This window comes from Colletotrichum destructivum, chromosome 3 (assembly GCF_034447905.1).
Source record: "Colletotrichum destructivum chromosome 3, complete sequence".
In the NCBI taxonomy this organism is placed as follows: Eukaryota; Fungi; Ascomycota; class Sordariomycetes; order Glomerellales; family Glomerellaceae; genus Colletotrichum; species Colletotrichum destructivum.
In genome coordinates this window covers 2592202-2612074 of record NC_085898.1, presented here as the reverse complement: position 1 = coordinate 2612074, position 19873 = coordinate 2592202, and the positions used below count along the sequence as shown (strand labels likewise).

At 56.1% G+C, this 19873-nt stretch overlaps 6 protein-coding genes across 6 annotated transcripts; 3 read left to right on the top strand and 3 right to left on the bottom strand.

The window, feature by feature from the left end:
* Nucleotide 1: 1 nt before the first annotated feature.
* CDEST_04873 (Putative periodic tryptophan protein) lies at nt 2-2871 on the bottom strand. The gene is made up of 3 exons (XM_062921032.1): nt 2822-2871; nt 2645-2757; nt 2-2579 (listed from the first exon to the last, which is right to left on the bottom strand). The coding sequence occupies exons 1-3, from the start codon at nt 2837-2839 to the stop codon at nt 26-28; spliced, it is 2685 nt and encodes an 894-aa protein (XP_062777083.1). The 5' UTR covers nt 2840-2871; the 3' UTR covers nt 2-25.
* A 265-nt stretch (nt 2872-3136) lies between these two features.
* On the top strand, nt 3137-5083 carry CDEST_04872 (Putative septin, P-loop containing nucleoside triphosphate hydrolase). Its single transcript, XM_062921031.1, has 4 exons — nt 3137-3419; nt 3493-3655; nt 3720-4030; nt 4087-5083. Exons 1-4 carry the CDS (start codon nt 3315-3317, stop codon nt 4663-4665), a joined length of 1158 nt encoding a protein of 385 aa, XP_062777082.1. The 5' UTR covers nt 3137-3314; the 3' UTR covers nt 4666-5083.
* Nucleotides 5084-5100: 17 nt separating this feature from the next.
* On the bottom strand, nt 5101-6997 carry CDEST_04871 (Putative PDK/BCKDK protein kinase). Its single transcript, XM_062921030.1, has 4 exons — nt 6679-6997; nt 6486-6605; nt 6135-6417; nt 5101-6065 (listed from the first exon to the last, which is right to left on the bottom strand). Exons 1-4 carry the CDS (start codon nt 6846-6848, stop codon nt 5268-5270), a joined length of 1371 nt encoding a protein of 456 aa, XP_062777081.1. The 5' UTR covers nt 6849-6997; the 3' UTR covers nt 5101-5267.
* A 2135-nt stretch (nt 6998-9132) lies between these two features.
* Nucleotides 9133-14127, top strand: CDEST_04870 (Putative MATH/TRAF domain, ubiquitin specific protease, ubiquitin carboxyl-terminal hydrolase). The gene is made up of 9 exons (XM_062921029.1): nt 9133-9602; nt 9958-10117; nt 10178-10325; nt 10393-10852; nt 10912-12507; nt 12564-13163; nt 13216-13533; nt 13583-13712; nt 13765-14127. The coding sequence occupies exons 1-9, from the start codon at nt 9600-9602 to the stop codon at nt 13872-13874; spliced, it is 3525 nt and encodes a 1174-aa protein (XP_062777080.1). The 5' UTR covers nt 9133-9599; the 3' UTR covers nt 13875-14127.
* Nucleotides 14128-14478: 351 nt separating this feature from the next.
* On the top strand, nt 14479-16006 carry CDEST_04869 (Putative mitochondrial import inner membrane translocase subunit TIM22). The gene is made up of 3 exons (XM_062921028.1): nt 14479-14730; nt 14815-14910; nt 14992-16006. The coding sequence occupies exons 1-3, from the start codon at nt 14626-14628 to the stop codon at nt 15346-15348; spliced, it is 558 nt and encodes a 185-aa protein (XP_062777079.1). The 5' UTR covers nt 14479-14625; the 3' UTR covers nt 15349-16006.
* A 259-nt stretch (nt 16007-16265) lies between these two features.
* Nucleotides 16266-17924, bottom strand: CDEST_04868 (Putative glycoside hydrolase family 16, concanavalin A-like lectin/glucanase domain superfamily; the record flags this gene model as incomplete). Its single annotated transcript, XM_062921027.1, has 4 exons — nt 16266-17036; nt 17102-17148; nt 17208-17261; nt 17321-17924. The coding sequence occupies 4 exons, from the start codon at nt 17922-17924 to the stop codon at nt 16266-16268; spliced, it is 1476 nt and encodes a 491-aa protein (XP_062777078.1).
* Between the last annotated feature and the right edge of the window lie 1949 nt (nt 17925-19873).

Genomic DNA, 19873 nt, shown 5'->3' with positions numbered 1-19873 from the left:
TATACAATTGTAATAATATCTATGTCTAGTCCAGCCCGACCCATCCATCACCATCCGAGTCGCTCTGGCCCTCGTCGGCGTCCCCGATGGCCAGTGTCTTCGCGGGATGGTCAAACGCAGCCAAATCCAGCATTTTTACGCCACTCGTCTCCTTCTCGTCCGCCTGGCCCACCAGGTAATCCACCATGTACACGTTGTCGTCGGCGAGCCTTCTGATCTCGTCCCGCATCCTCGAGACCGCCCGCGCGACGACCCTCAGCTCGACGTCCACCTTGCTCCGGTGCTGCGTGAGCCAGGCGCCGTGCTTGTCCACCAGCGCCTTGACCCAGAGCAGGCAGAACTCGATGTGCGGCGTCTCCTCCGTCTGCGCGGCGACGAAGCGCAGCAGCCTAGGCACGTAGACGATGGGCGTGTCCTGGACGACGAGTGCGATGTCCGTGTGCGGTATTGAGAGGAAGACGCGCTTGATAAGGCCGGCCTCGTTGAGGCGAAAAGCCATGACCAGCGCCTTGAGGTAGTCCTTGTCGTTCTCGAGCACGGCGAGCGTCGACGCGGGTGTGATCTCCATGTTGAGGTCGAACGGGTCGAACTGCATCAGGTTGTCGAGACTGTAGATGAGCAATCCCTCTGTGGAGGCGGCGCAGAAGGCGGTGCCGGTGGGAGAGAAGGCCACGCCCGAGACTCGAACCTCCGGCAGCTTCTTCCTCGACGAGGGGTCGCCGCGCTTCGAACCGGGCAGGGTGAGATCTCTTCTGTCCTCGGGGTCCGAGGCCTCGCCCTGGTCATCGATCAGGCCGTCGGGGCCGGCTTCGGTAAGGAGCTTGCTGTTGAGGAACTCTTGTGTGCCGGACAAGGACAGGTTGACGCTGACCGTGTACTTCTTCAGGAGAACCATGGTGTGCACGGAGTACAGGCAGATGTACTTGCTGTTGCCACCCGCAAGCAAACAGCTTCCATCCGTGCTGTAGCGGATGGTGTTGAAGCTCTTCGTCCCGGCCACGTTGGCCGCCGTCCTCCGGTCGGTGATCTTGCGTCCGCCAGACACGTCGCGGCGTCCGTCCACCCCGGACACCTGCTCGGCATCCGTGATGGACCAGAAAGACAGCTGGCCGTCAAGTGTCGAAATGGCCAGCTGCAGCGAGTCGGGTCTGACGGCGATGTCGAGGATGTCGGCCTGCAACTGCAGGGGCTCGCTGGTCTGTGTTCTGTTGAAAATGGACCAGATCCTCGCGGTGCGGTCCCAACTACCACTGACGAGCGAGTCTCCGTTTGGTGTGAAGGCCAGGGCCGAGACCGGGCCCTCGTGACCGGTGAGCTGATCCAACAGCTGGCCCGTTTGCACAGACCAAATGTGGATGTCGAAGGAGTCCAGGGACCCGGCAGCGACAACCTCGCCGCTGGGATCGACGGCCATACACGACCATGATAGCCTCGTGGGTGCCGTGAACGTCCGGAAGTTTCTGAATCTGATGAGATCCCACGCTCGCACTGAACCGTCCAAGCTGGATGTGAAGAGAACGTTGCCCTTTTTGGAAAACTCGCAGGCTGTCACGCCGCTTGTGTGCTCGGTGAAGGTGACGATGCAGAACCCGGACTCGGTATCCCACACTTTGATCTTGCCATCGTCAGCGATCGTGACGATGCGCTGTCCGTCGGGGGAATAGACTAGGTTGTTCATCGAGTCGAAGTGGCCCTGCTGCTTGAGGATGTACGATTCGGACTGCCACTCCCACACCAGTAGCTGCCCAAGCTTCGATGCACCAAACGCCAACCACTCTCCGCTCTTGTTGATCGTCACGAAGTCAATATCGTTCTGCGAGATGTTCAAGGTGTGGATCATGTTGAAGTCGGGCATTTCGTAGAGGCCGAAGGTGCCGTTGGAGAAACCGGCGACGAGGAGGTTGGATTCGGGGTGGAAGGTTGCGCATCGAACATGCGCGCTGTTCTGCATGAAGTAGTGTCGGTCGACGATCCTCCAGCGCATGTCGTCCTCGTCGACGTCGACCATCTCGTCCTCGTCGCGAACCGGCTTCCCGACGTATTTCCAGTCGAAAACGGCGCCGTCCTTGCTCACGGTGTAGATTGTCTCCTGGTCCTCGGAGAACCAGGCGCCAACCACGGCCTGCTTGTGACCGGACAGCACCGTCGGCACGAAGCCCTCCTCCTGGTTCAAGCTCCATATCCTCGCGGTTAAGTCCTTGGAAGTACTGAGGAAGAATCGGGAGTCGCTGGACCATTCGATGCTGCGCACGTCGTCGAAGTGCTGAGTGTGGGTGTGGTATTTGACGAACGGCGCAAACTCCAGCTCGCCCTCGGCGTTCGCATCCGGAGTGGACGGGACATGCCAAACCTCAATCTTACGACCCAAGCCGACAGCGAAGTGACGTCCGGAGGGCGAAAACGAGAGCGCATTGACGGAGGAGCGGAAGGAAAATCGGTAAATGGCGATTCGGCGGAGGACGTTGGTCAGAATGGCCTGGCCATCTTCGTCGATGGAGAGCAGCAGGTTTCCTCGAGGAGTGAGGCCGATTCGGGCGATGTTCTTGCGATGAGCAAAGGGTAGGGTATGCGACTTATTGCTGGAAAGTCATATCAGCAAACCGAGACCATAGCCACCGTCGTCGCGCGAGACAAGAGAACATACTTCACGAGGTCGAAGACAGTGACCCTGTTCCCCACGGGCGAGAACAGATGGGTGCCATCGGGGCTGAAGAGCAGGTTGCCCTGGCAGTATACCGTGCCCAGTAAATTGGAGAACTAGAAAGAGTCACACCCGCCGTCAGAAACCGCATGCGCTTACCGGAGAAACCGCAAAACGTACCTTGAAATCGGTCTTCATTGTCAATTGGCACCCATTTCCTCACCTTGTAGTCGCTGCCGAAAAAAAAATCCGAGTTGTACCTACCTTACCTCGAATAATTCTTATCGATTGTGGTGGGGTCGGCGAATCATTCATCCTTACCTATTAGTCTAGAGCTAATCCATATTAGGCTAGGCTCAATGTTGGCAAAAGCACCAGGGGGAAAAGGGGACTGATTGGCAGGAAAAGGGGGGCTTAATTAGTCCCCTGCGACTGGCCCAATGAATGTGCACCGCCCAACCCCAGAAGGCCGGCAGGGAAATTTGGAGGTGGCACCTTTTGATTCCCCTGAAGTACAAGCTCGAAACCTCCCCAACTCAACAGTCAACACGCCCACACCGCAACCACATCACGAAAACAGTCGCGTTTTCAATTGCGATATTTGCGGCCCAAGACCCTTTTCCAGGCATCACGAACGTGTTTAGAGTTGTCCAATCAGTCAATACCGCCCAAAATGGCCCCTCCCGCCGCCGAGAGCGCCTCACCGATTGGTATTGCCAACCTCCCTAACCAGCGACACAAGATTGTTGCCAAGCGAGGTGCCGCCTTCACTATTATGGTATGTTGATTTTGCTGCGAGGGAAAAAATGGAGGTGCCCGGGGAGAATCGAATCGGCTGACACGATAGCCAGGTTGCGGGCGAGTCCGGCCTGGGAAAGACGACCTTCATCAACACCCTCTTCTCGACGACCATCAAGAACTATGCCGACCACAAGCGCCGTCACCAGAAGCAGGTCGACAAGACCGTCGAGATTGAGATCACCAAGGCTGAGTTGGAGGAGAAGTTCTTCAAGGGTATGCTGTTGCTGTGCCGTCCGAATCGAAAATGCGTAGATCATACGATTAACACAGCTTACAGTCCGCCTGACCGTTATCGACACACCCGGCTTCGGCGACTATGTCAACAACCGCGATTCGTGGATGCCCATCATCGAGTTCCTCGACGACCAGCACGAGTCCTACATGCTCCAAGAGCAGCAGCCTCGCCGCCAGGACAAGATCGACCTGCGTGTCCACACCTGCTTGTACTTCATCCGCCCCACTGGTCACACCCTGAAACCCCTCGATATCGAGGTTATGAAGAGACTCTGCTCGAGAGTGAACTTGATTCCCGTCATCGCCAAGGCTGATACCCTTAGCCCTGCGGACTTGGCTAAGTTCAAGGCTCGCGTAAGTCAAAGCCGGTACAGTACAAACAAACAACTGCTGATCATACTGTGCTACAGATCCGTGCTGTCATTGAGGCCCAGAGCATCAAGATCTACCAGCCCCCCGTCGAGGAGGACGACGAGCCTGCTGCCCAGCATGCTCGCAGCCTGATGGCTGCGATGCCCTTCGCCGTCATTGGTTCCGAGAAGGATGTTAAGACCGGCGACGGTCGCATCGTAAAGGGTCGTCAATACTCTTGGGGTGTTGCCGAGGTCGAGAACGAGGACCACTGCGATTTCAAGAAGCTGCGTTCCATTCTCATCCGCACCCACATGCTCGACCTCATCCACACCACCGAGGAGCTGCACTACGAGGCCTACCGCGCCCAGCAAATGGAGACCCGCAAGTTCGGCGAGGCCCGCCCTAGGAAGCTCGACAACCCTAAGTTCAAGGAGGAGGAGGAGGCGCTGCGCAAGCGTTTCACCGAGCAGGTCAAGATCGAGGAGCAGCGCTTCCGCCAGTGGGAGCAGAAGCTCATTGCCGAGCGCGACCGTCTCAACAAGGACCTCGAGCAGACCCACGCCCAGATCAAGCAGCTGGAAACCGAGCTGGAGCAGATGCAGGGAAGCGCCGTCCGCAGCCACGGCCGCCGCTAAGGCTATCCGAGTGTGAGGGTTTCCCTCGATTTTTGAGCGGTTTATTCCTGGGCAATGGGTGCTTGCTGGATTCTCGACACTTCCCTTACCACTTCATTTACCAATCGGGGACCGAAAGCACCAACACACTGCAATATTCTTATCCTTTTGATTCGCCATCATGGATATGCTAGTTTTTAGCCAACTGCGGCGGCCCTGGTTCACCGGTCGACTCGTCGACATGAGCAAGGGGCTTCACCGCAGGTCGAAAACAAAGGACAAAACCTAACGACGCGCGCCCCTGAGCCCGGGTATGAGATAGACATTGCGTCTGTGGGCTCTCTTCTTCCCCCAAACCTCTTAAGCCCCCTTTTTTTCTCGTTTAGTTACCCCCTGTTTCTTAGTCACGATGTAATCCAGCTCACCTTTTCATGATACCAAAATTAATGAGAAAGGCGTCTATAATCCTAAATGTTTCATTCGTGTTCGCAACGAAGTGCTACCTCTCTGTTTGTGTGTCTGTGTGTTTGTGTGTAACTGTCCCCTGAATGTCCTAGTGTCGTCCAACTGGTATCTTATAACATTTACGCCGCATCGTCCCTAGTATGATTTGGTTTTCTACACTATACAGCATCCATCGTGGCCCTGGTAGTCAGTTGTTCGTTCTTGTTGCCCAGCTTTGATATCTGGAGGAATGCGTCTACGCCGTAGCCCTCGAGACTATGCAGCTCGAGGCTGCCTGCCCAGTACTCGGCATAGACTCTGCTCAGGGGAAGCCCCATGCCCAGCCGCAGATTGGGCGGCCGGCTGGTCATCGAGGAGAGGGAACTACCGTGGCTCGGGGTCTTCATGTCCGCCCGTCCCAGCTCCTCCGAGACGTGGAGCTCCTGCATGGTGGCGGCCAGCTTGGGCACTCGACCCAGGTTCTCCAATCGGCGCTGGCTCTGCGGCCCTTTACTGAAGGACCAGAGATACGGCAGCTCCTCTCTGGGGATACCGCCGCCCTGGTCGGATATGCGAATAATGACGTGCTGCTGCGCTTCACATATGGTCACCTCGATGGGTGGGAGCTTGGTGTTCTTGTTATTATCGCGCTGCCGCCGCTCTACGACTGCCTGGACGGAATTGCGCAGCAGCTCGCCAATGATATACTCGAGGTGGCTAAGGATGTAGGGGAAGTTTGCCTCGAGGTGGCCCTCGACCTTGATCTCGGGAAGCTCTACATCTTGGCCATACGTCGAGCGGGCCAGGCTCTCGACGGCGCGGGTGCAGCGCTCGATGACGTCTTTGGCGATGCACTTAATGAAGACCTCGCCTATAAATTCGGACTCGGATAGCTTCGCGCCGGGCGAGAACCACGGCGAGTGATACGTTTCCGTCAGGGCGAGATGCTGTTCGGCGATGACTCTACGGGATATCCTCTGGAGAGGGGCTTGCGTTAGATTTGCCGAAGTGAGCGATACCGGCGGCACAATGGGACGGGGACTCACCGATCTCAAGACGGTATTCATGAACTTGTCAAGATCTTTGGCATCCATGCAGCCTCGGCTTTCCAGAATGCCCATCGATAGCTTGGGGATGACGGTGAGGTGAGCCTTGAGCATGCCGCTGATGATCTGGCAGAACTTCTCGTTGTCCTCCAGGTTCTTGACCTCTTTGACCTTGCGAAACATCTCGAACGCATTGTTGTATAGCTCGTAGACCTCTTTTATGTGGGGATTTGTGACTACGACGTAGGGCAGTTGCTGCATATCTCGAATGCGATGTGCTATTCTGTTACGACGGGAATCTACCAGTCAGTCCGTACGGAGAGGTATGACGCAGCAAGGAATGGCCCTTACCGAGTCGGCAGCTCAGTTCGAACGTAGTTTGCAGAGCTCAAAAGTCGTGATTCGGTGAGGGACCGGCCGAAAACCATAAGCTGTCGCAAGCTGATGGGACGGGCTTCTCTCACGACCCATCTGTCGAAAACGAGACTTTGTTTAGCATGTGACAGAAAGGCACTGAAGTCTCGAGACAGGGCGGGAGGCGCACTCGTCCAAGACCGACACCGGTCTCCAGGTAGCGCTGCTCATGGAGCGCCATAGCGACGACGAGACGCCGCGCTCATGCTGAGCACCGGATCTCGCAGGCAGCAGTGCCCTCCTTGTGGTTGATGTCAATCCGCATCGTCTGCCGGCATGCCGCAATGCGAGGGAAACCATGCCGTCGATTCCATGCGAGGAGAGGTGAGAAACCGAGTAGGGTCGGGAAGAGACGACGGTTTTGCGAAGACTCGATTTCGAGGGGAGGGGATGACGAAGCGAGAAGAAGGGAGGAGGTGGAGGGTATGAGCGAATTTTTTTTTTTGGGGGGGGGGGGGGGGAGGGATTGTCTCGCGTCGGGTTGGGCAGCTGTTGAAGCTCTCTCGAGAGGGCGTGACCGGCCGACAGATTGGATGACTCTCGCATCAAGAACGGCCGGGCGGTTGCTACCTTGTCAGGGTCTGGAACTACCCCACACTGCGGAATCGGCGCACCATTCTGCGGACTGCCGTAACGGGCGACCCTGGCAAGACTCCAGCGTCCAGTCTTTCTCCAGCGGCCGGAGCAACGTGACGTGATTGGCTCAAAGCGCTGCGGAGCTCCCACACTTCAGTGTTATGCGCTGGAGCTTGGGTAGAAAGGGTGCCCATCCTCCTCGTCTGCCAAGTTGAGAAGCGGGTTTCCTTGGTCGACGGACTTGTTCGGCAATGGGTGAGATGTGGGAGGTTTGGGTGAAGTGCTGCTGCGTGCATTGTCTCTAGGGGTTCTGTAGTTCGCGAAGCGCCTGCTTCTTTTCGCGTATTGGGGACCGGAGTCAGTGATGAAGTTTGGTGAGGGGCACGGGAATGCAAGGTAAGGTGACAGACTCGACACTTCCTCCATCGCCAATATCACCAAAGAGGCTTAGGTGCCGGGAATAGATACCAAACATCCTTCCTAGGCTTCGAACAGTCAGGTTAACCATGGGCAGATGGGGGGGGGGGTTTAAATTCCCGACATGGACAAACCCCTTTATTCTGTCGCGCTTTTGCGACAGCACAGGACATTCTGCCACATAGTCGGGCTGCCTTCTAATATAGGCCTGCCCCGTACTCTGTACAGAGTTCCATGGTAGGAACTCGGGAGGGGTTGTAAGATAGCGGCAGTAATCCCCGGATGAGACGACCGGGATGGCTGTTTATGCCTCGGAAGCTCTGTTCGCCTGCATGGAGCGAGTGGGGGATTGGAATGTCACCCTGTACCTACTTTGGATGGCGAGGGGGAATGGGGAAATTGTAGTGCCTTCCTGGACTTGTCACGTCTAGAAAGAGCACCGCACCAGCTTAGGCGTGTGCGATATTGATCTGAATGGGATGATTGTCTGAATCTTTTCCTGCTTTGCACAAACGAAGCCAATTTCGGCTCCATGTTTGTAATGCACATAGCAGTTGACATCTCGGGCCATTGTTGAGACCCAGGCTGGGGAGACGGTAACATCTCGGACGAATCGAGCAACCACCTCATGGCTATGGCCTATGGCGCAAGAGCTGGCAAAGCTCACTTCGGCCGAATTTACTATGCAATGCTCCAGACTTCCGAGTTAGGGCGCTGCAGATCCCATTGGGTGCTGGGTAATTCGGGTCAGCACACGTGCTCGATTCCATACTGAGAAGACCAGGCGCAGTCAGACCACCAGCCCCTAACTATTCGACAAGCAAGGCCGGTTCCCATCACCTCTGAAGAGTCAGTATGGACTCCTATACCCAATTTGCCAGATGGCTGCATCAAGGTTCCAGGCGATGAAACGAATGGTATAGGAGCACGGATAACCTCTCCATTTTGTCTAGCCCTGTCTAGTTGAGCCCTGCTGCGTATTGCGTGTTTACAGCAGTAGCTGGCATTAGCATCCAAGGCAACAAGTAGAAGGAAAGCCTGTATGTCAGCTGGGGCACAATTAATGGTGGGTGAGGTGGCCCTCGAAGAAGGTGGCTTGCAGACTTGGGTGGCGGTCACAGCAACGTCATTGGAGGGGTGGGAGGTTGTTCTCTCCAATGAGAGAGGGGAGATCGAGAGGGCAAGGTGCAAATCGCAGTTGTCCTCCCCTTCTTTGCCTTACATAGTACACACAAGCCCATATTTGCCCCAGGCCAGCAGTTAGCACTCTGCCCAGTGCAGCAGCTGGCCGGCATAAAAGGTCCTTGGGCTGCGGGAGAGTGGGGCATGTCCTCGAAACGGATTCCTTAGGTGAACCTTCTGTTAACGTCTTTGCTGGCATCTTCTATCTCAGCCTAACATCTACTACTTAGCCAAGCCTATCCTGCCTCCATTGTGCTGCTTCTCTCATGCTCCATTCATCATCCCCGGCAAGCTATCTCTCCTCTGCCTGTCGCTGGTCTGTACCTGTACTGCGCCTCACCATTAACCTGCTGCCATTCTCCAACCCTCTCCCCCACGACTGGATTTGCTTGGTCTGTCTAGTGCATCACACGGTACACCTCACAGCAAAGCACGGCACTCATTCACTTGACACACACACACGCAAGCACACCCACCCCAGCCCAGGCTGTTGGCCTGCTCTTTTGACTGACTGATCAACCATACACCTGTTTCTAAGGTGCACCTGCTTGGACCAACCTGTTGCTGCCTCCACCTTCCTGGTCTTGTCTTTTTGTTCATGCAAGATCTCTTCATCACCACCTGCACTTCTTTGCTACGACTGACAACGTTTTCCTGGAAAAAAGGCACCTTTGCTCCTTGCACCTGCTGTTTTCAGGTCCCCAAGGCAGCCTGCTGCTTGCCCTCCCTCCAGCTGCCACCATCCTGCCTTTGCGGCTTCTACTCCGTCATCAAACCAGCATTGGCGCAAATCGCCATTTTTGCTCTGGTTTCCTGACTGGTAACGGCATCGGCTCTTGCTCTCTCTCTTTTCTTTGACGCCACTGCAGCTAAACCATGGTAAGCCACAAAACACATGCTTGGATACAGTGAGCGGCTGCCACTCTGCCCCTCCTGCTTGTCTTTCTTTCTTGTTCACCCGCCTTGAGCCTTGTCACCACAGCAGCCTGCCCCATTGCTCTACTCCTCATCTCCATCTGGCCCTGTTCCAGCCTCACCATACCTACTTTTCCATACCCCGCCATTCGGCCGAGCAAGCCAAGCTCCCTCCCTCCCTCTCTCTCTGCTGAACCCAACCTACCTATCTCTACCTATCTATCTACACATTCTTTCCTTGGCTGCCCTTCTACCACCGCCCCCCGCTACCCGTCACCAAAGTGTGGCCTGAGCTAACCCCAGTCTCTACCGCACGCAGAGCTACGACAACGATATCCACTCGCCGAACGAGATGGTTGTCGATACCGACGAGTATGTCGGCGTGACCGACTCGGAGAAGGAGCCCATTGCCATCATCAGCCCCGACAACCTCGACAATGAGGCCGAACAATTGCAAGACTTGCCCATGGCAAATGATTGTAGGATTAATTGCCGTCAAGACATTATCCACAGACCCTTGCCCGGCTAACTCGGGACAGTCGATGCCATGAAGGAAATCATTTTCCCACACCTCCACGAAGAGCCCGAAATCGTCGAGGACGTCGTCAACACATGGACAGTCGAAGCATGGAGGTCAATGTCGAAGAAGGAGCATGGCCCGGTCTTTCAGGCTGGCGGCTTTCCATGGTACGCTTATTTCGCTCTTGTGGCCTCTCGTCGCCACGGCCGATAATTTTGCTGACATCCACGCCAGGCGCATTCTCCTCTTCCCGCACGGTAATAACGTAGACCAGTGTTCCATTTACCTCGAGCATGGATTCGAACCGGCCAACATTCCTGACAATTGGAGCTGCTGCGTGCAGTTCGCCCTCGTCCTATGGAACCCGGACGACCCGAGTCTATACACCCATCACACAGCCCACCATCGATTCACCAAGGAGGAGTCGGACTGGGGTTTCACCAGATTCCTCGAGCTCCGGAAGATGTTCAACGTGCCTTGGGAGGGTGGAAGTCGACCTCTTTGCGAGAACGAGACCGCCAACATCACGGCCTACATTCGCATTGTTAAAGACGAGACGGGTGTCCTTTGGCACAACTTCAACAACTACGATTCCAAAAAGGAGACGGGCTACGTCGGCCTGCGCAACCAAGGCGCCACGTGCTACCTCAACTCTCTCCTTCAATCTCTGTATTTTACCAACGCTTTTCGCAAAGTGCGTACGACCGCTAAGTACCCCCCTAAGCGGTGAGTCCGACTGCTGACATGCCACAGGCCATTTACGAAATTCCCACCCAGAGCGAAGAGAGCATGGGCAACAGCGCATACACCCTACAGCGCCTTTTTTACCAACTGCAGACTTCCGAGCAGGCCGTCGGAACCAACGAGCTCACCAAGTCCTTCGGCTGGGAGACGAGGCACATCTTCGAGCAACAGGACGTCCAGGAGTTGTCGCGAAAGTTGATGGAGCGCATGGAAGAGAAGATGAAGGGCACGCCGGCTGAACACGTCCTCCCCGAGATGTTTAGCGGTAAGATAAAGACTTACATCTCTTGTGTTAACGTCGACTACGAATCTAGCCGTGTCGAAGACTTCTGGGACATTCAGCTCAACGTGAGCGGTAACAAGAACCTTCTGGACAGCTTCAAGGACTACGTCCAGGTCGAGAAGATGGATGGTGAGAACCAGTACTACGCTGGCGACGAGTTCAAGCTGCAGGACGCCAATAAGGGCGTCATCTTCCAGAGCTTCCCCAACGTCCTGCACTTGCAACTGAAACGTTTTGAGTACGACATCCAACGAGATACCATGATGAAGATCAACGACCGATACGAATTCCCTGAGATTTTCGATGCCGCTCCGTACCTTTCAGAAGATGCCGACAAATCGGAGTCATGGACGTATCAGCTTCACGGCGTACTCGTTCACAGCGGTGACTTGAACGCCGGCCACTACTATGCGTTCCTGAAGCCTGAGAAAGATGGATGGTTCTACAAGTACGACGACGACAAGGTCACGAAGGCCACGATGCGCGAAGTGCTCGAGGAGAACTTTGGTGGAGAATACCGGACGCACCCCGCCAACCATCTCCGGGCGCCCCTGCAGAAGAAGGCCCCGGTTGTGCGCCAGAACAGCGCCTACATGCTGGTGTACATTCGCCAGTCGCGTCTGGACAACATTCTGTGCCCCGTCACCAAGGAGGACATTCCCCTCCACCTGCGATCGAGGTTCGAGGAGGAAACCGCTCTGAAAGAGGCTAAACGCAAGGAGAAGGAGGAACAGCATCTCTACATCTATGTTAAGGTCATTACGGAGCAAACCTTCAAGGCCCACGGCGGCACTGACTTGACGTCATTCGATGCGGATCATGCCGAAGACGAGGGGGCGCCCAAATCATACCGTGTGCTTCGTTCTTCGACGATGGAAGAGCTGGTGGCGACCATTGCGGAGTCTCTTGACTTGGACCCTCGCAAGGTCCGTCTCTGGATCATGGTAAACCGTCAGAACAAGACCATTCGCCCCGACCAGCCGATCATGGACCTGCGCCCGACAGTTGAGGAGTGCTTCCAACGAGCGGCCGCGCACCGGGACCAGTTCTTGAGGGTCTGGGCGGAGGTCGCAGAGGAGACCACGCCGGAGGGCGAAGCGGTCTGGCCGACCTACCAAGGACAGCTGAACGGGGTGGTCGTGAAGAACGACCTCATCTTGGTTTTCCTCAAGCACTTCGACGTGGAGGCGCAGTCTCTCCACGGTATTGGCCATGTTTACATCAGCAAGGAAAAAAAGGTCGAGGAGCTGGTCCCGATCATCATGAAGAAAATGGGCTGGGGCGACAAGCTGCCGTCGGACGAAAAGATTTGCCTGTGGGAGGTGAGTTGATTACTTGAAATGTGCTGTTACCCAACCATCTGCTAACTCTTCTGCAGGAAATCAAGCCGACCATGATCGAAGCCTTGAAGGCTAAGCAGTCTCTTAAGGCCGCAGAATTGCAGGATGGTGACATCGTCTGCTTCCAGAAGACGACAGAGCGCAAGGGTGACCGGAACATCCTCGAGAAGCGCCTGGGACTCGGCGACAAGCAAGCAGTGGAAGAGCCGCCGAAGAAGGCTGATCGCTTTGACGACGCGAGGGAGTACTACGACTTTCTCCATAACAAGAAGACCGTCAAATTCCACGCGCACCCGACCCGCTGCAACCCCGAAAAGTTCCCTCCTTTCGAGCTCGTCCTCAACTCCAAGATCAGCTACGACGTGCTTGCAGAGCGTGTTGGCGACAGGCTGGGCGTCGATCCAACCCACATCCGCTTCTGGACCGTCAACTCGGCTACCGGAAACCCAAAGACAACAGTCAAGCGTGGGGTCAACCAAAGCTTACAGCTCATCCTGAACCCCTCTGGATACAACCAGCTTAGCTCGAGTCAACGCACGGACGCCTTTTACTTTGAGGTTTTGGACATGAGTCTTGCCGAACTAGACACCAAGAAGACTGTTAAGATCACTTGGCTTAGTGAGGGCATTACGAAAGAGGTATGAGACGCCGCGAACGTTGCAGACACTGGGCTATACTGACCGGACATAGGATCATTACGACCTTCTCGTTGCTAAGAATGGCAACATTGAAGACCTTATCCAGGTCTTGGTCAAGAAGGCCGGCATTCCCGACGAGGCTGAGGGCGGACGCATTCGCGTGTACGAGACCAGCAGTCATAAGTTCTACCGCGAACTCCCACGTGAATATCCCGTCATTAGTATGAACGATTACACCAACGTCTTCGCGGAGCGGGTCCCTGAGGAAGAAGCGAACGAGGAGGAGACGAGCAATTTCATCCAGGTGTTCCACTTCCAGAACGAGCCGAGCAGGGTCCACGGTGTACCTTTCAAGTTCATCCTTATCGAGGTACGTTACAGGAGTGGGAGATGTGACGCGGAACGCTAACAATGGGCAGGGCGAGAAATTCGTAGACACCAAGAAGCGCCTGGAAAAGCGGACTGGCCTGAAGGGCAAGAGCTTCGAGAAGATCAAGTTTGCCGTGGTAAAGAGGTCGCACTTCTCAAAGCCACAATACCTGAATGACGGTAAGATTCCCTGAAGCTCACTCACAGTCTCGCATTGCTAAAACTTGTCTAGACGACGAGCTGTGGAACGTTGCGACAAGCGATGACGACTATCTCGGCCTTGACCACGTCGACCGGACGAGAACATTGAGAAACGGCGTTGGTGACCTGTTTTTGCGGTAACTCAAGTGGTCGTGGTGTGATGATGGATGCTCAGGGAACGAGTTGAGAGGGTTTTAGAGTTTTGACCGACGGACGCTGCGTCCAGAACCGCTCTCGGTAGACGGCGGTGATACCAGTGATGCGCACACAGTTTCATGGTTCGGGGTCTATAGTAGGCAGTTTTAGTCTCGACTCTTTGCTTTTCTACATCAAAAGGCATTCTGATGGAAGGCCAAGCAATGATCACTGCTGGCCTTTTTTGCTTCTTGTGCTCTCACGATAGAGGACAGATTTTATGTGACTTGAACTACAAGATGAAGTTTCCATTGTCCCAATGACCTGAAGGCTGTGATTATCATCATCATCATCACTCAAAACAGAGCCGGCCGACCCATGCATCAATGTGAAGTCTCAAGGAGTGAGCTGCACGCGTGCCGAGAAGTGGAACACCTCAGGCACGGAGAAGACGCGGCGTTTCGCCCCCCCACACCAGAAGTCGGGATGGCCCGCTTGGAGGCCCCCAGTCAGTGTGGACCAGCACCTGCTGCACGTGCCCCGTTTGCTGATAAGATAAGAATCGAAAATTAAACTGCCTTGAAAGCGCATCCATCTAGGGAACGGTTAGCGGGCGGTGCTTGCTGGCAGAAATATTCACGACCCGTCAGCTCCCGCGCACTCACCCAGATCCGCGCGTCGCAATCGCATTACCGGCAGAACCTTAGTCGAGTCGCTCTCCCCAATCCGACATCCATATCACCTACTATCACTCACAATGGCTTTCCCCGGAGGTGGTCAAATGCCGCCGCAGGTGCCACAAGGCGAAGTCCCCGGCGGCGCAGCGGCCGGCCTGGGACCCCCGGACCCTGAGATGAAGGCTGTAAGTCATCGGTCCATTGCTCTCTGCTGTCTCCTGCACGCGCGTGGATGAAGAATGAGCTAATAGAGAACTGCGTCTGGGTAGATGACCAACTTCATGGAGAACTGCTTCACCAAGAGCATCATGTCGGGCGTTATGGGTTTCGGCATGGGTGGACTGTTCGGCATGTTCATGGCATCTGTACGTATTACGAACACCAACCGACTCTCCTTTACCGACCCTTGAGGAACCCGACTCGGCTGACCACCCGTGGCATCGCAGATGTCCTACGACACCCCCTTCCACACGGCGACGACGGCGGGCCAGACGACGGTGACGCCGATCGCGGACCTGCCGCTGCGGCAGCAGCTCAAGGTGGGCTTCAAGGACATGGGCGTTCGGTCGTACGGCATGGCCAAGAACTTTGGCAAGGTGGGCGCGCTGTTCGCGGGCATCGAGTGCGGCATCGAGGGCCTGCGGGCCAAGAACGACCTCGGCAACGGCGTCGCGGCGGGGTGTCTGACGGGCGGCATCCTGGCCAAGAACGCGGGGCCGCAGGCCGCGCTCGGCGGGTGTGTCGCCTTCGCGGCGTTCAGCGCGGCGATCGACGCGTACATGCGGCAGCCCAAGGACGAGTAGGCGGGGGGAGACCGTTTCTTCGGATGCGCGCGCGTCCTCTCTCTCTCTCTCTTTCTCCCTCTTCCTCAGCTCCACTTGCTCCGGTGTCTCGATCGAAGGAAAGGTGGGGGGCTTGGATCCCCCCTTTCATGGACGGACGAGGGCGAGGCGAGGACGGATGGGATTTATTTTTGCTCTTGTCCAGGCCGAGAGCCTTGTTCCTCTCATGCGGAAAGAGTCACGTCTGTACATGTACCAACAAAGAAAAGGAGGTGTGATTGTTTAGCATTGGCACGGCGTTATGGGAAGGACTCTCCCCCCCCCCTCAAATAACCCATACAACCCATCATTCTGCGGTTATTTTCTTCAAAGGGGCGGAGAAGCAGGCCCCGTGGGGATTCGGATATAGATCAAAACTCTCTCCACTTTGACTTATAGAGGGGGGGGCGGGTGTTTTGCGTGTATGTGTGACAGAGGGAGGAAAAGCTTTCGATCCACACGCGATGGCTGCACACTCACCAAAAGCACGGTCGACCGCGGCGTCACATCAGCTTCAGTCGCCGGATAGAGGTCGGCCAGGAATATATAGAATTGTAATATAGGCGGACCATCCTAAGACACTTGTACACTATCGGCCATTCGGTTGGAATCAACCCTCCCCCCCCCCCCCCCCCCCTTCGCCATTCTTCCTGCATTTTGAAGTGAACTTTACCATATATCTCATCCTCCCTCCTCCCCTTTTTCGAAGGCACAACATCCGAAGATATAGCTCGCTACTTTGTGTACGAAAATAAAGGCATGAACCGACTCACCGCAGCCTGGCTACCCGGTGCCCGCCTCAGTAGCAGACCACAATTTATCTCTTTTCATCATCTTTCCTCCAGTTTCTCTCTCTGCTCTCACGCGTCTCTCATCAGCAATCCCTCATGAAGACTCGGCTACGACGCCGTGTAGAAGTGGAACGCGCCAAACTCCCAGTATGCCGTCTTGAAGGCGTCCGGGTTGTTGGCCTGGAAGTCGGAGCAGCTGGAGCCGCCACACCCCGAGTCGGCGTACTTTGCCTCGACGAGGGAGCCGCACACGTCGATGTTGATGATGAGCGACTGATTCTTGAAGTGCGAGCTCATGTCGCAGGCCGTGTTGGGGAAGTCGGCCATGGCGTTGCCCCAGCCGCTCGGGTCGGGCGACTGGTTGGTGATGTCGGAGGGCACGGAGCTGCGAGCGAACTGCCACACGCGGATTCCCTCGTCGCGCCACTCCATGGCCATGTAGCCGCCGCCGCCGTCGTTGAAGTTGGTGCCGTACGTCGACACAGAGCCCTCTACACCGCAGCCGGCGTTGCCGTTGGTCGAGTTCTTGCAGTCCGACTGCAACGCCGTGCCCGTCTGCTTACGCTTGACGTCCATGTCGCAGCCCGAAGTCGTGTGCAGTGTCATCTGGTTGCCGTCGGTGCCCTGATTGATGGCCTCCATGACGTCGATCTCGCCCGCGTCGGGCCAGTTGTTGGGGTCCGAGAACCACAGCGCCGGCCAGCTCGCGCAGCCGTAGGGCGTGTGCTTGACGTCAAAGATGAAGAGGCCCTTGTCGTACTGCGTCTTGGACTCGACGCGGACCGAGAAGCGACCGGTCGAAGCATCGGGCGTCGACGTGTTGCCGGTGGTGTGGTCGACCCTCAGAACGGCCGTATCGGATGTGGCGTAGGTGAGGTTCTTTTTGGTTGTCACGAACGAACTCAGCTGGTTATTCTGGGTAGTGAGAGGCGGGGAATATCTACCCTGCTTGCCGCCTCCTCCGCGGCGACGTAGTGAACCATTCCGCCCGCTGTTCCCAACCCAGTCAGTGGTGCTGCGCCGGGCAACCTCATTCTGGACAAGACGCACTTGGGTCGTATGTGTTGAAGTAGTCAAACTTGTCAAAGAAGTTCTCTCCAGAGTCTACAACCATCAGCCGGGGGCTCGTGCGACGGGCGACGACCCTGAGCACGGTTCCGTACATGTGTCACTCAGCTTGTACGACAGCTTAGAGTAATCGGGGTACCGGTTCTTGTTGTTCTGCGTGACGGTGACGGCGACGGCAATGACAATGATGACCACGACGACGGCGGCGAGGCCGGCCCAGATGCGTTTCGTCCAGCCTTTCGGGTTCCACCACGCCGTCTTCTGCGCGAGGCGCTCGTTGGGGAATCCGTAGTCGTCCATGGTGCCGTTGCAGTCAGAGTCGTTCATGGAACCCGGGTACGGAGAGAAAGCCCTGGGCCATTCCGGGGTCTTTATCTCATCACGGAAAAGTGGGTGGACCAGCACCTTGGGCGGCACGACGAGTATCTCGGAAAATGGTGTGCTGCCGTTGTTGTTATTGGGCGAGACACCATATGTGCCTGGCTGTGCCACGAAGACACCTGCAGGAGGACGCTGGCCGGGCCATCTCGCGGCTGCACTGGGCTTCTCGGCCAGCGTGGGGGTGGGGAGCAGCGGCTCGAGATCGAGGGCGACGGCTCGAGATTTGCGCTTTGGTCTGGGAAGAACGGGTTTTGGACCCTTCCAATACTCAAACGGAGTGTAGCCGAGCGAAGCATTTGGCCCCAGATTTGGAGCCATCGTCTTCAAGCTGATACGGCTCCCCGGTTTAACAGAGCGGCGATTACGCCTATCATACGTAGTACGTACGCGTACGTGGGTGGACCACAAGTCCGGCCCAATGGCGTTTGGCTAGGGGGCTGGCGGGGAGCAGAGACTGCCTGGCGTCGTCTACAGGCACAGGGTAGGTATGCCGGTGCGTCTTCTGCGAGCGTCGGGCATGAAATACTCGTATTGCTAGTGCAGGATCTGGTCCTATTATGGCGTGGTTTCGCCCAAAGTAGACGGACGGGACGGTTCAGGCAGTGGGATATGGGACTTTGGTGATGATGGTGGCGGTGATGTCTGTGAAGCAGCGGCGCAGTCCTCTCAGAGGCATGAAAAGAAATTACGAGAATGTATTAAAAGGCAGGTGGTAATAAACGCCAAGGACAGGCAACAGACATAGGGTTTGGAAGGAGAAGAAGAAGAAGAGACAAAGGAAGGGGATGACCACCGAGAGACAGCTGGAGGTGGGAAACCTGGAGAAATAAGCGTCGATCATGGTGGTTCCTCGGTCATTACGGATAACTCGAGGCCACAACGAGGACGACGACAACGACAACATGATACAAGGTGACCGCAACCAACTGCCAACTTGGTATTGAGCCTGAGCTATGCGTCCAAGGTTGTGGGTGATCCCCTGGAGATCACGTAAAGCCAGGGGCAGAAAGCATCAAGAAACTAGAGAACGACTGGCGCGCCGCGTCCGTCCGGCCGCCGAGTACACCAATACGGGCTCGGGCTCGAATGCGATCTGGACGGAAACAGGTAGGCAGGCCCCTGCCAAGCATGGACATGACCCTGACAGGCCTGGGGATGGTGTTGATGATGGGTCAGACCTGAGTTGCATTACAGGACGGGGAGAAGAAGAAAAAAGTCAAGTTTTGTCAAAGTCATGCCGTCGCTGATGGCTGGCCGGTGCGTCCGGTGTGTCGCGTTTGGGACGACGCTACTATGTTCATGCCTTCGAGGTAGAAACGCCTCTCGGTGCATAAAGGACGGTGTGCCAAAGGGGGACGTCGACGGAGCATCTGAAGTGGGCGTGAGGGAGCGTGCTGAGCTTTTCCAGGGTCAAGCAAGACGAGAAACACAGATGGGATGGATGGAGGACTGGGGGCTGCGTCGAGAGACCCGGCAGGCCAGAGTTTGAGTCTTGGCAGCTCTCGAGATGGAGAGGTTAGACCCTAGGAGAAAGAAACCCGAACGAGTGCGAATGCGCCCGAAAACAACACTTCGCCTCGACGACGTCCCGTCTTTGCCTCCTCCGTGGCCGTGTTGGCAGCTGCCGGCGAGGCTTGGACGGGACGATGCAATAGTGAAGTTGACGTTGACATCGGATGAAGCAGCCTGGGCAAAAAAGATGGTTCATAGCGCCTCACAGCGGCCGCCTGCAGGCGGACGCTGCTTGTCTGACGTGGCGTGCATTGGGTTTTGGGGGGACTTGACCCTTTGCGCGTCAGGGGCGTGGTGTCCGGTCAAGGCTTCGGCGCCGCACAAGCCCACCCGCAGTGACGGGCTTGGCGGCACGAAGCCAAGTTGGACGCCCCCCCCGAAGCCCTGAAGTCAGACTGGCAAAGTCAGAAGCCAGCCGAATCGTTTGTGGCCAATGCCTGCCAGGTCACCGAAAACACCATGTCTTACACAGAGTTTGCTTGACGATCGATCGCGATACGCCCGGACGAGGGCTTGTATAGTTGAAGACACAAGACGGGGTTCCCAGCTCGATACGAAATAAAACAGAAAAACAGAGGGGGGGGACAACTCAATGGAAACATGGGATTGATTAGATTGGTTTGGTGATAATCATATTGACACCACATGTTGCAGATCGTCCCTTCCGTCTTCATCTCGACGTGTAAGCTCCCCAGATCTGACGGCTCATTGGCGACATTGGCAAGGCCTCGGTCAACTCTAAACCCAATCAATAG

Excerpts from the sequence above, each read along its gene's own strand:
- CDEST_04873 (XM_062921032.1), bottom strand. Across the intron at positions 2,580-2,644 it reads ACTGTCTTCGACCTCGTGAA|CAATAAGTCGCATACCCTAC; the intron begins GTATGTTCTCTT and ends ATGACTTTCCAG.
- CDEST_04872 (XM_062921031.1), top strand. The coding sequence starts at position 3,315 with ATGGCCCCTCCCGCCGCCGAGAGCGCCTCACCGATTGGTATTGCCAAC. Across the intron at positions 3,656-3,719 it reads GGAGGAGAAGTTCTTCAAGG|TCCGCCTGACCGTTATCGAC; the intron begins GTATGCTGTTGC and ends CACAGCTTACAG. Across the intron at positions 4,031-4,086 it reads TGGCTAAGTTCAAGGCTCGC|ATCCGTGCTGTCATTGAGGC; the intron begins GTAAGTCAAAGC and ends ACTGTGCTACAG.
- CDEST_04871 (XM_062921030.1), bottom strand. The coding sequence starts at position 6,848 with ATGGTTTCCCTCGCATTGCGGCATGCCGGCAGACGATGCGGATTGACA. Across the intron at positions 6,418-6,485 it reads CGAACTGAGCTGCCGACTCG|AATAGCACATCGCATTCGAG; the intron begins GTAAGGGCCATT and ends CCGTCGTAACAG. Across the intron at positions 6,066-6,134 it reads TGAATACCGTCTTGAGATCG|AGGATATCCCGTAGAGTCAT; the intron begins GTGAGTCCCCGT and ends GCCCCTCTCCAG.
- CDEST_04870 (XM_062921029.1), top strand. Across the intron at positions 10,326-10,392 it reads CAGGCTGGCGGCTTTCCATG|GCGCATTCTCCTCTTCCCGC; the intron begins GTACGCTTATTT and ends CATCCACGCCAG. Across the intron at positions 13,713-13,764 it reads GCCACAATACCTGAATGACG|ACGACGAGCTGTGGAACGTT; the intron begins GTAAGATTCCCT and ends AAACTTGTCTAG.
- CDEST_04869 (XM_062921028.1), top strand. The coding sequence starts at position 14,626 with ATGGCTTTCCCCGGAGGTGGTCAAATGCCGCCGCAGGTGCCACAAGGC. Across the intron at positions 14,731-14,814 it reads CGGACCCTGAGATGAAGGCT|ATGACCAACTTCATGGAGAA; the intron begins GTAAGTCATCGG and ends GCGTCTGGGTAG. Across the intron at positions 14,911-14,991 it reads TCGGCATGTTCATGGCATCT|ATGTCCTACGACACCCCCTT; the intron begins GTACGTATTACG and ends GTGGCATCGCAG.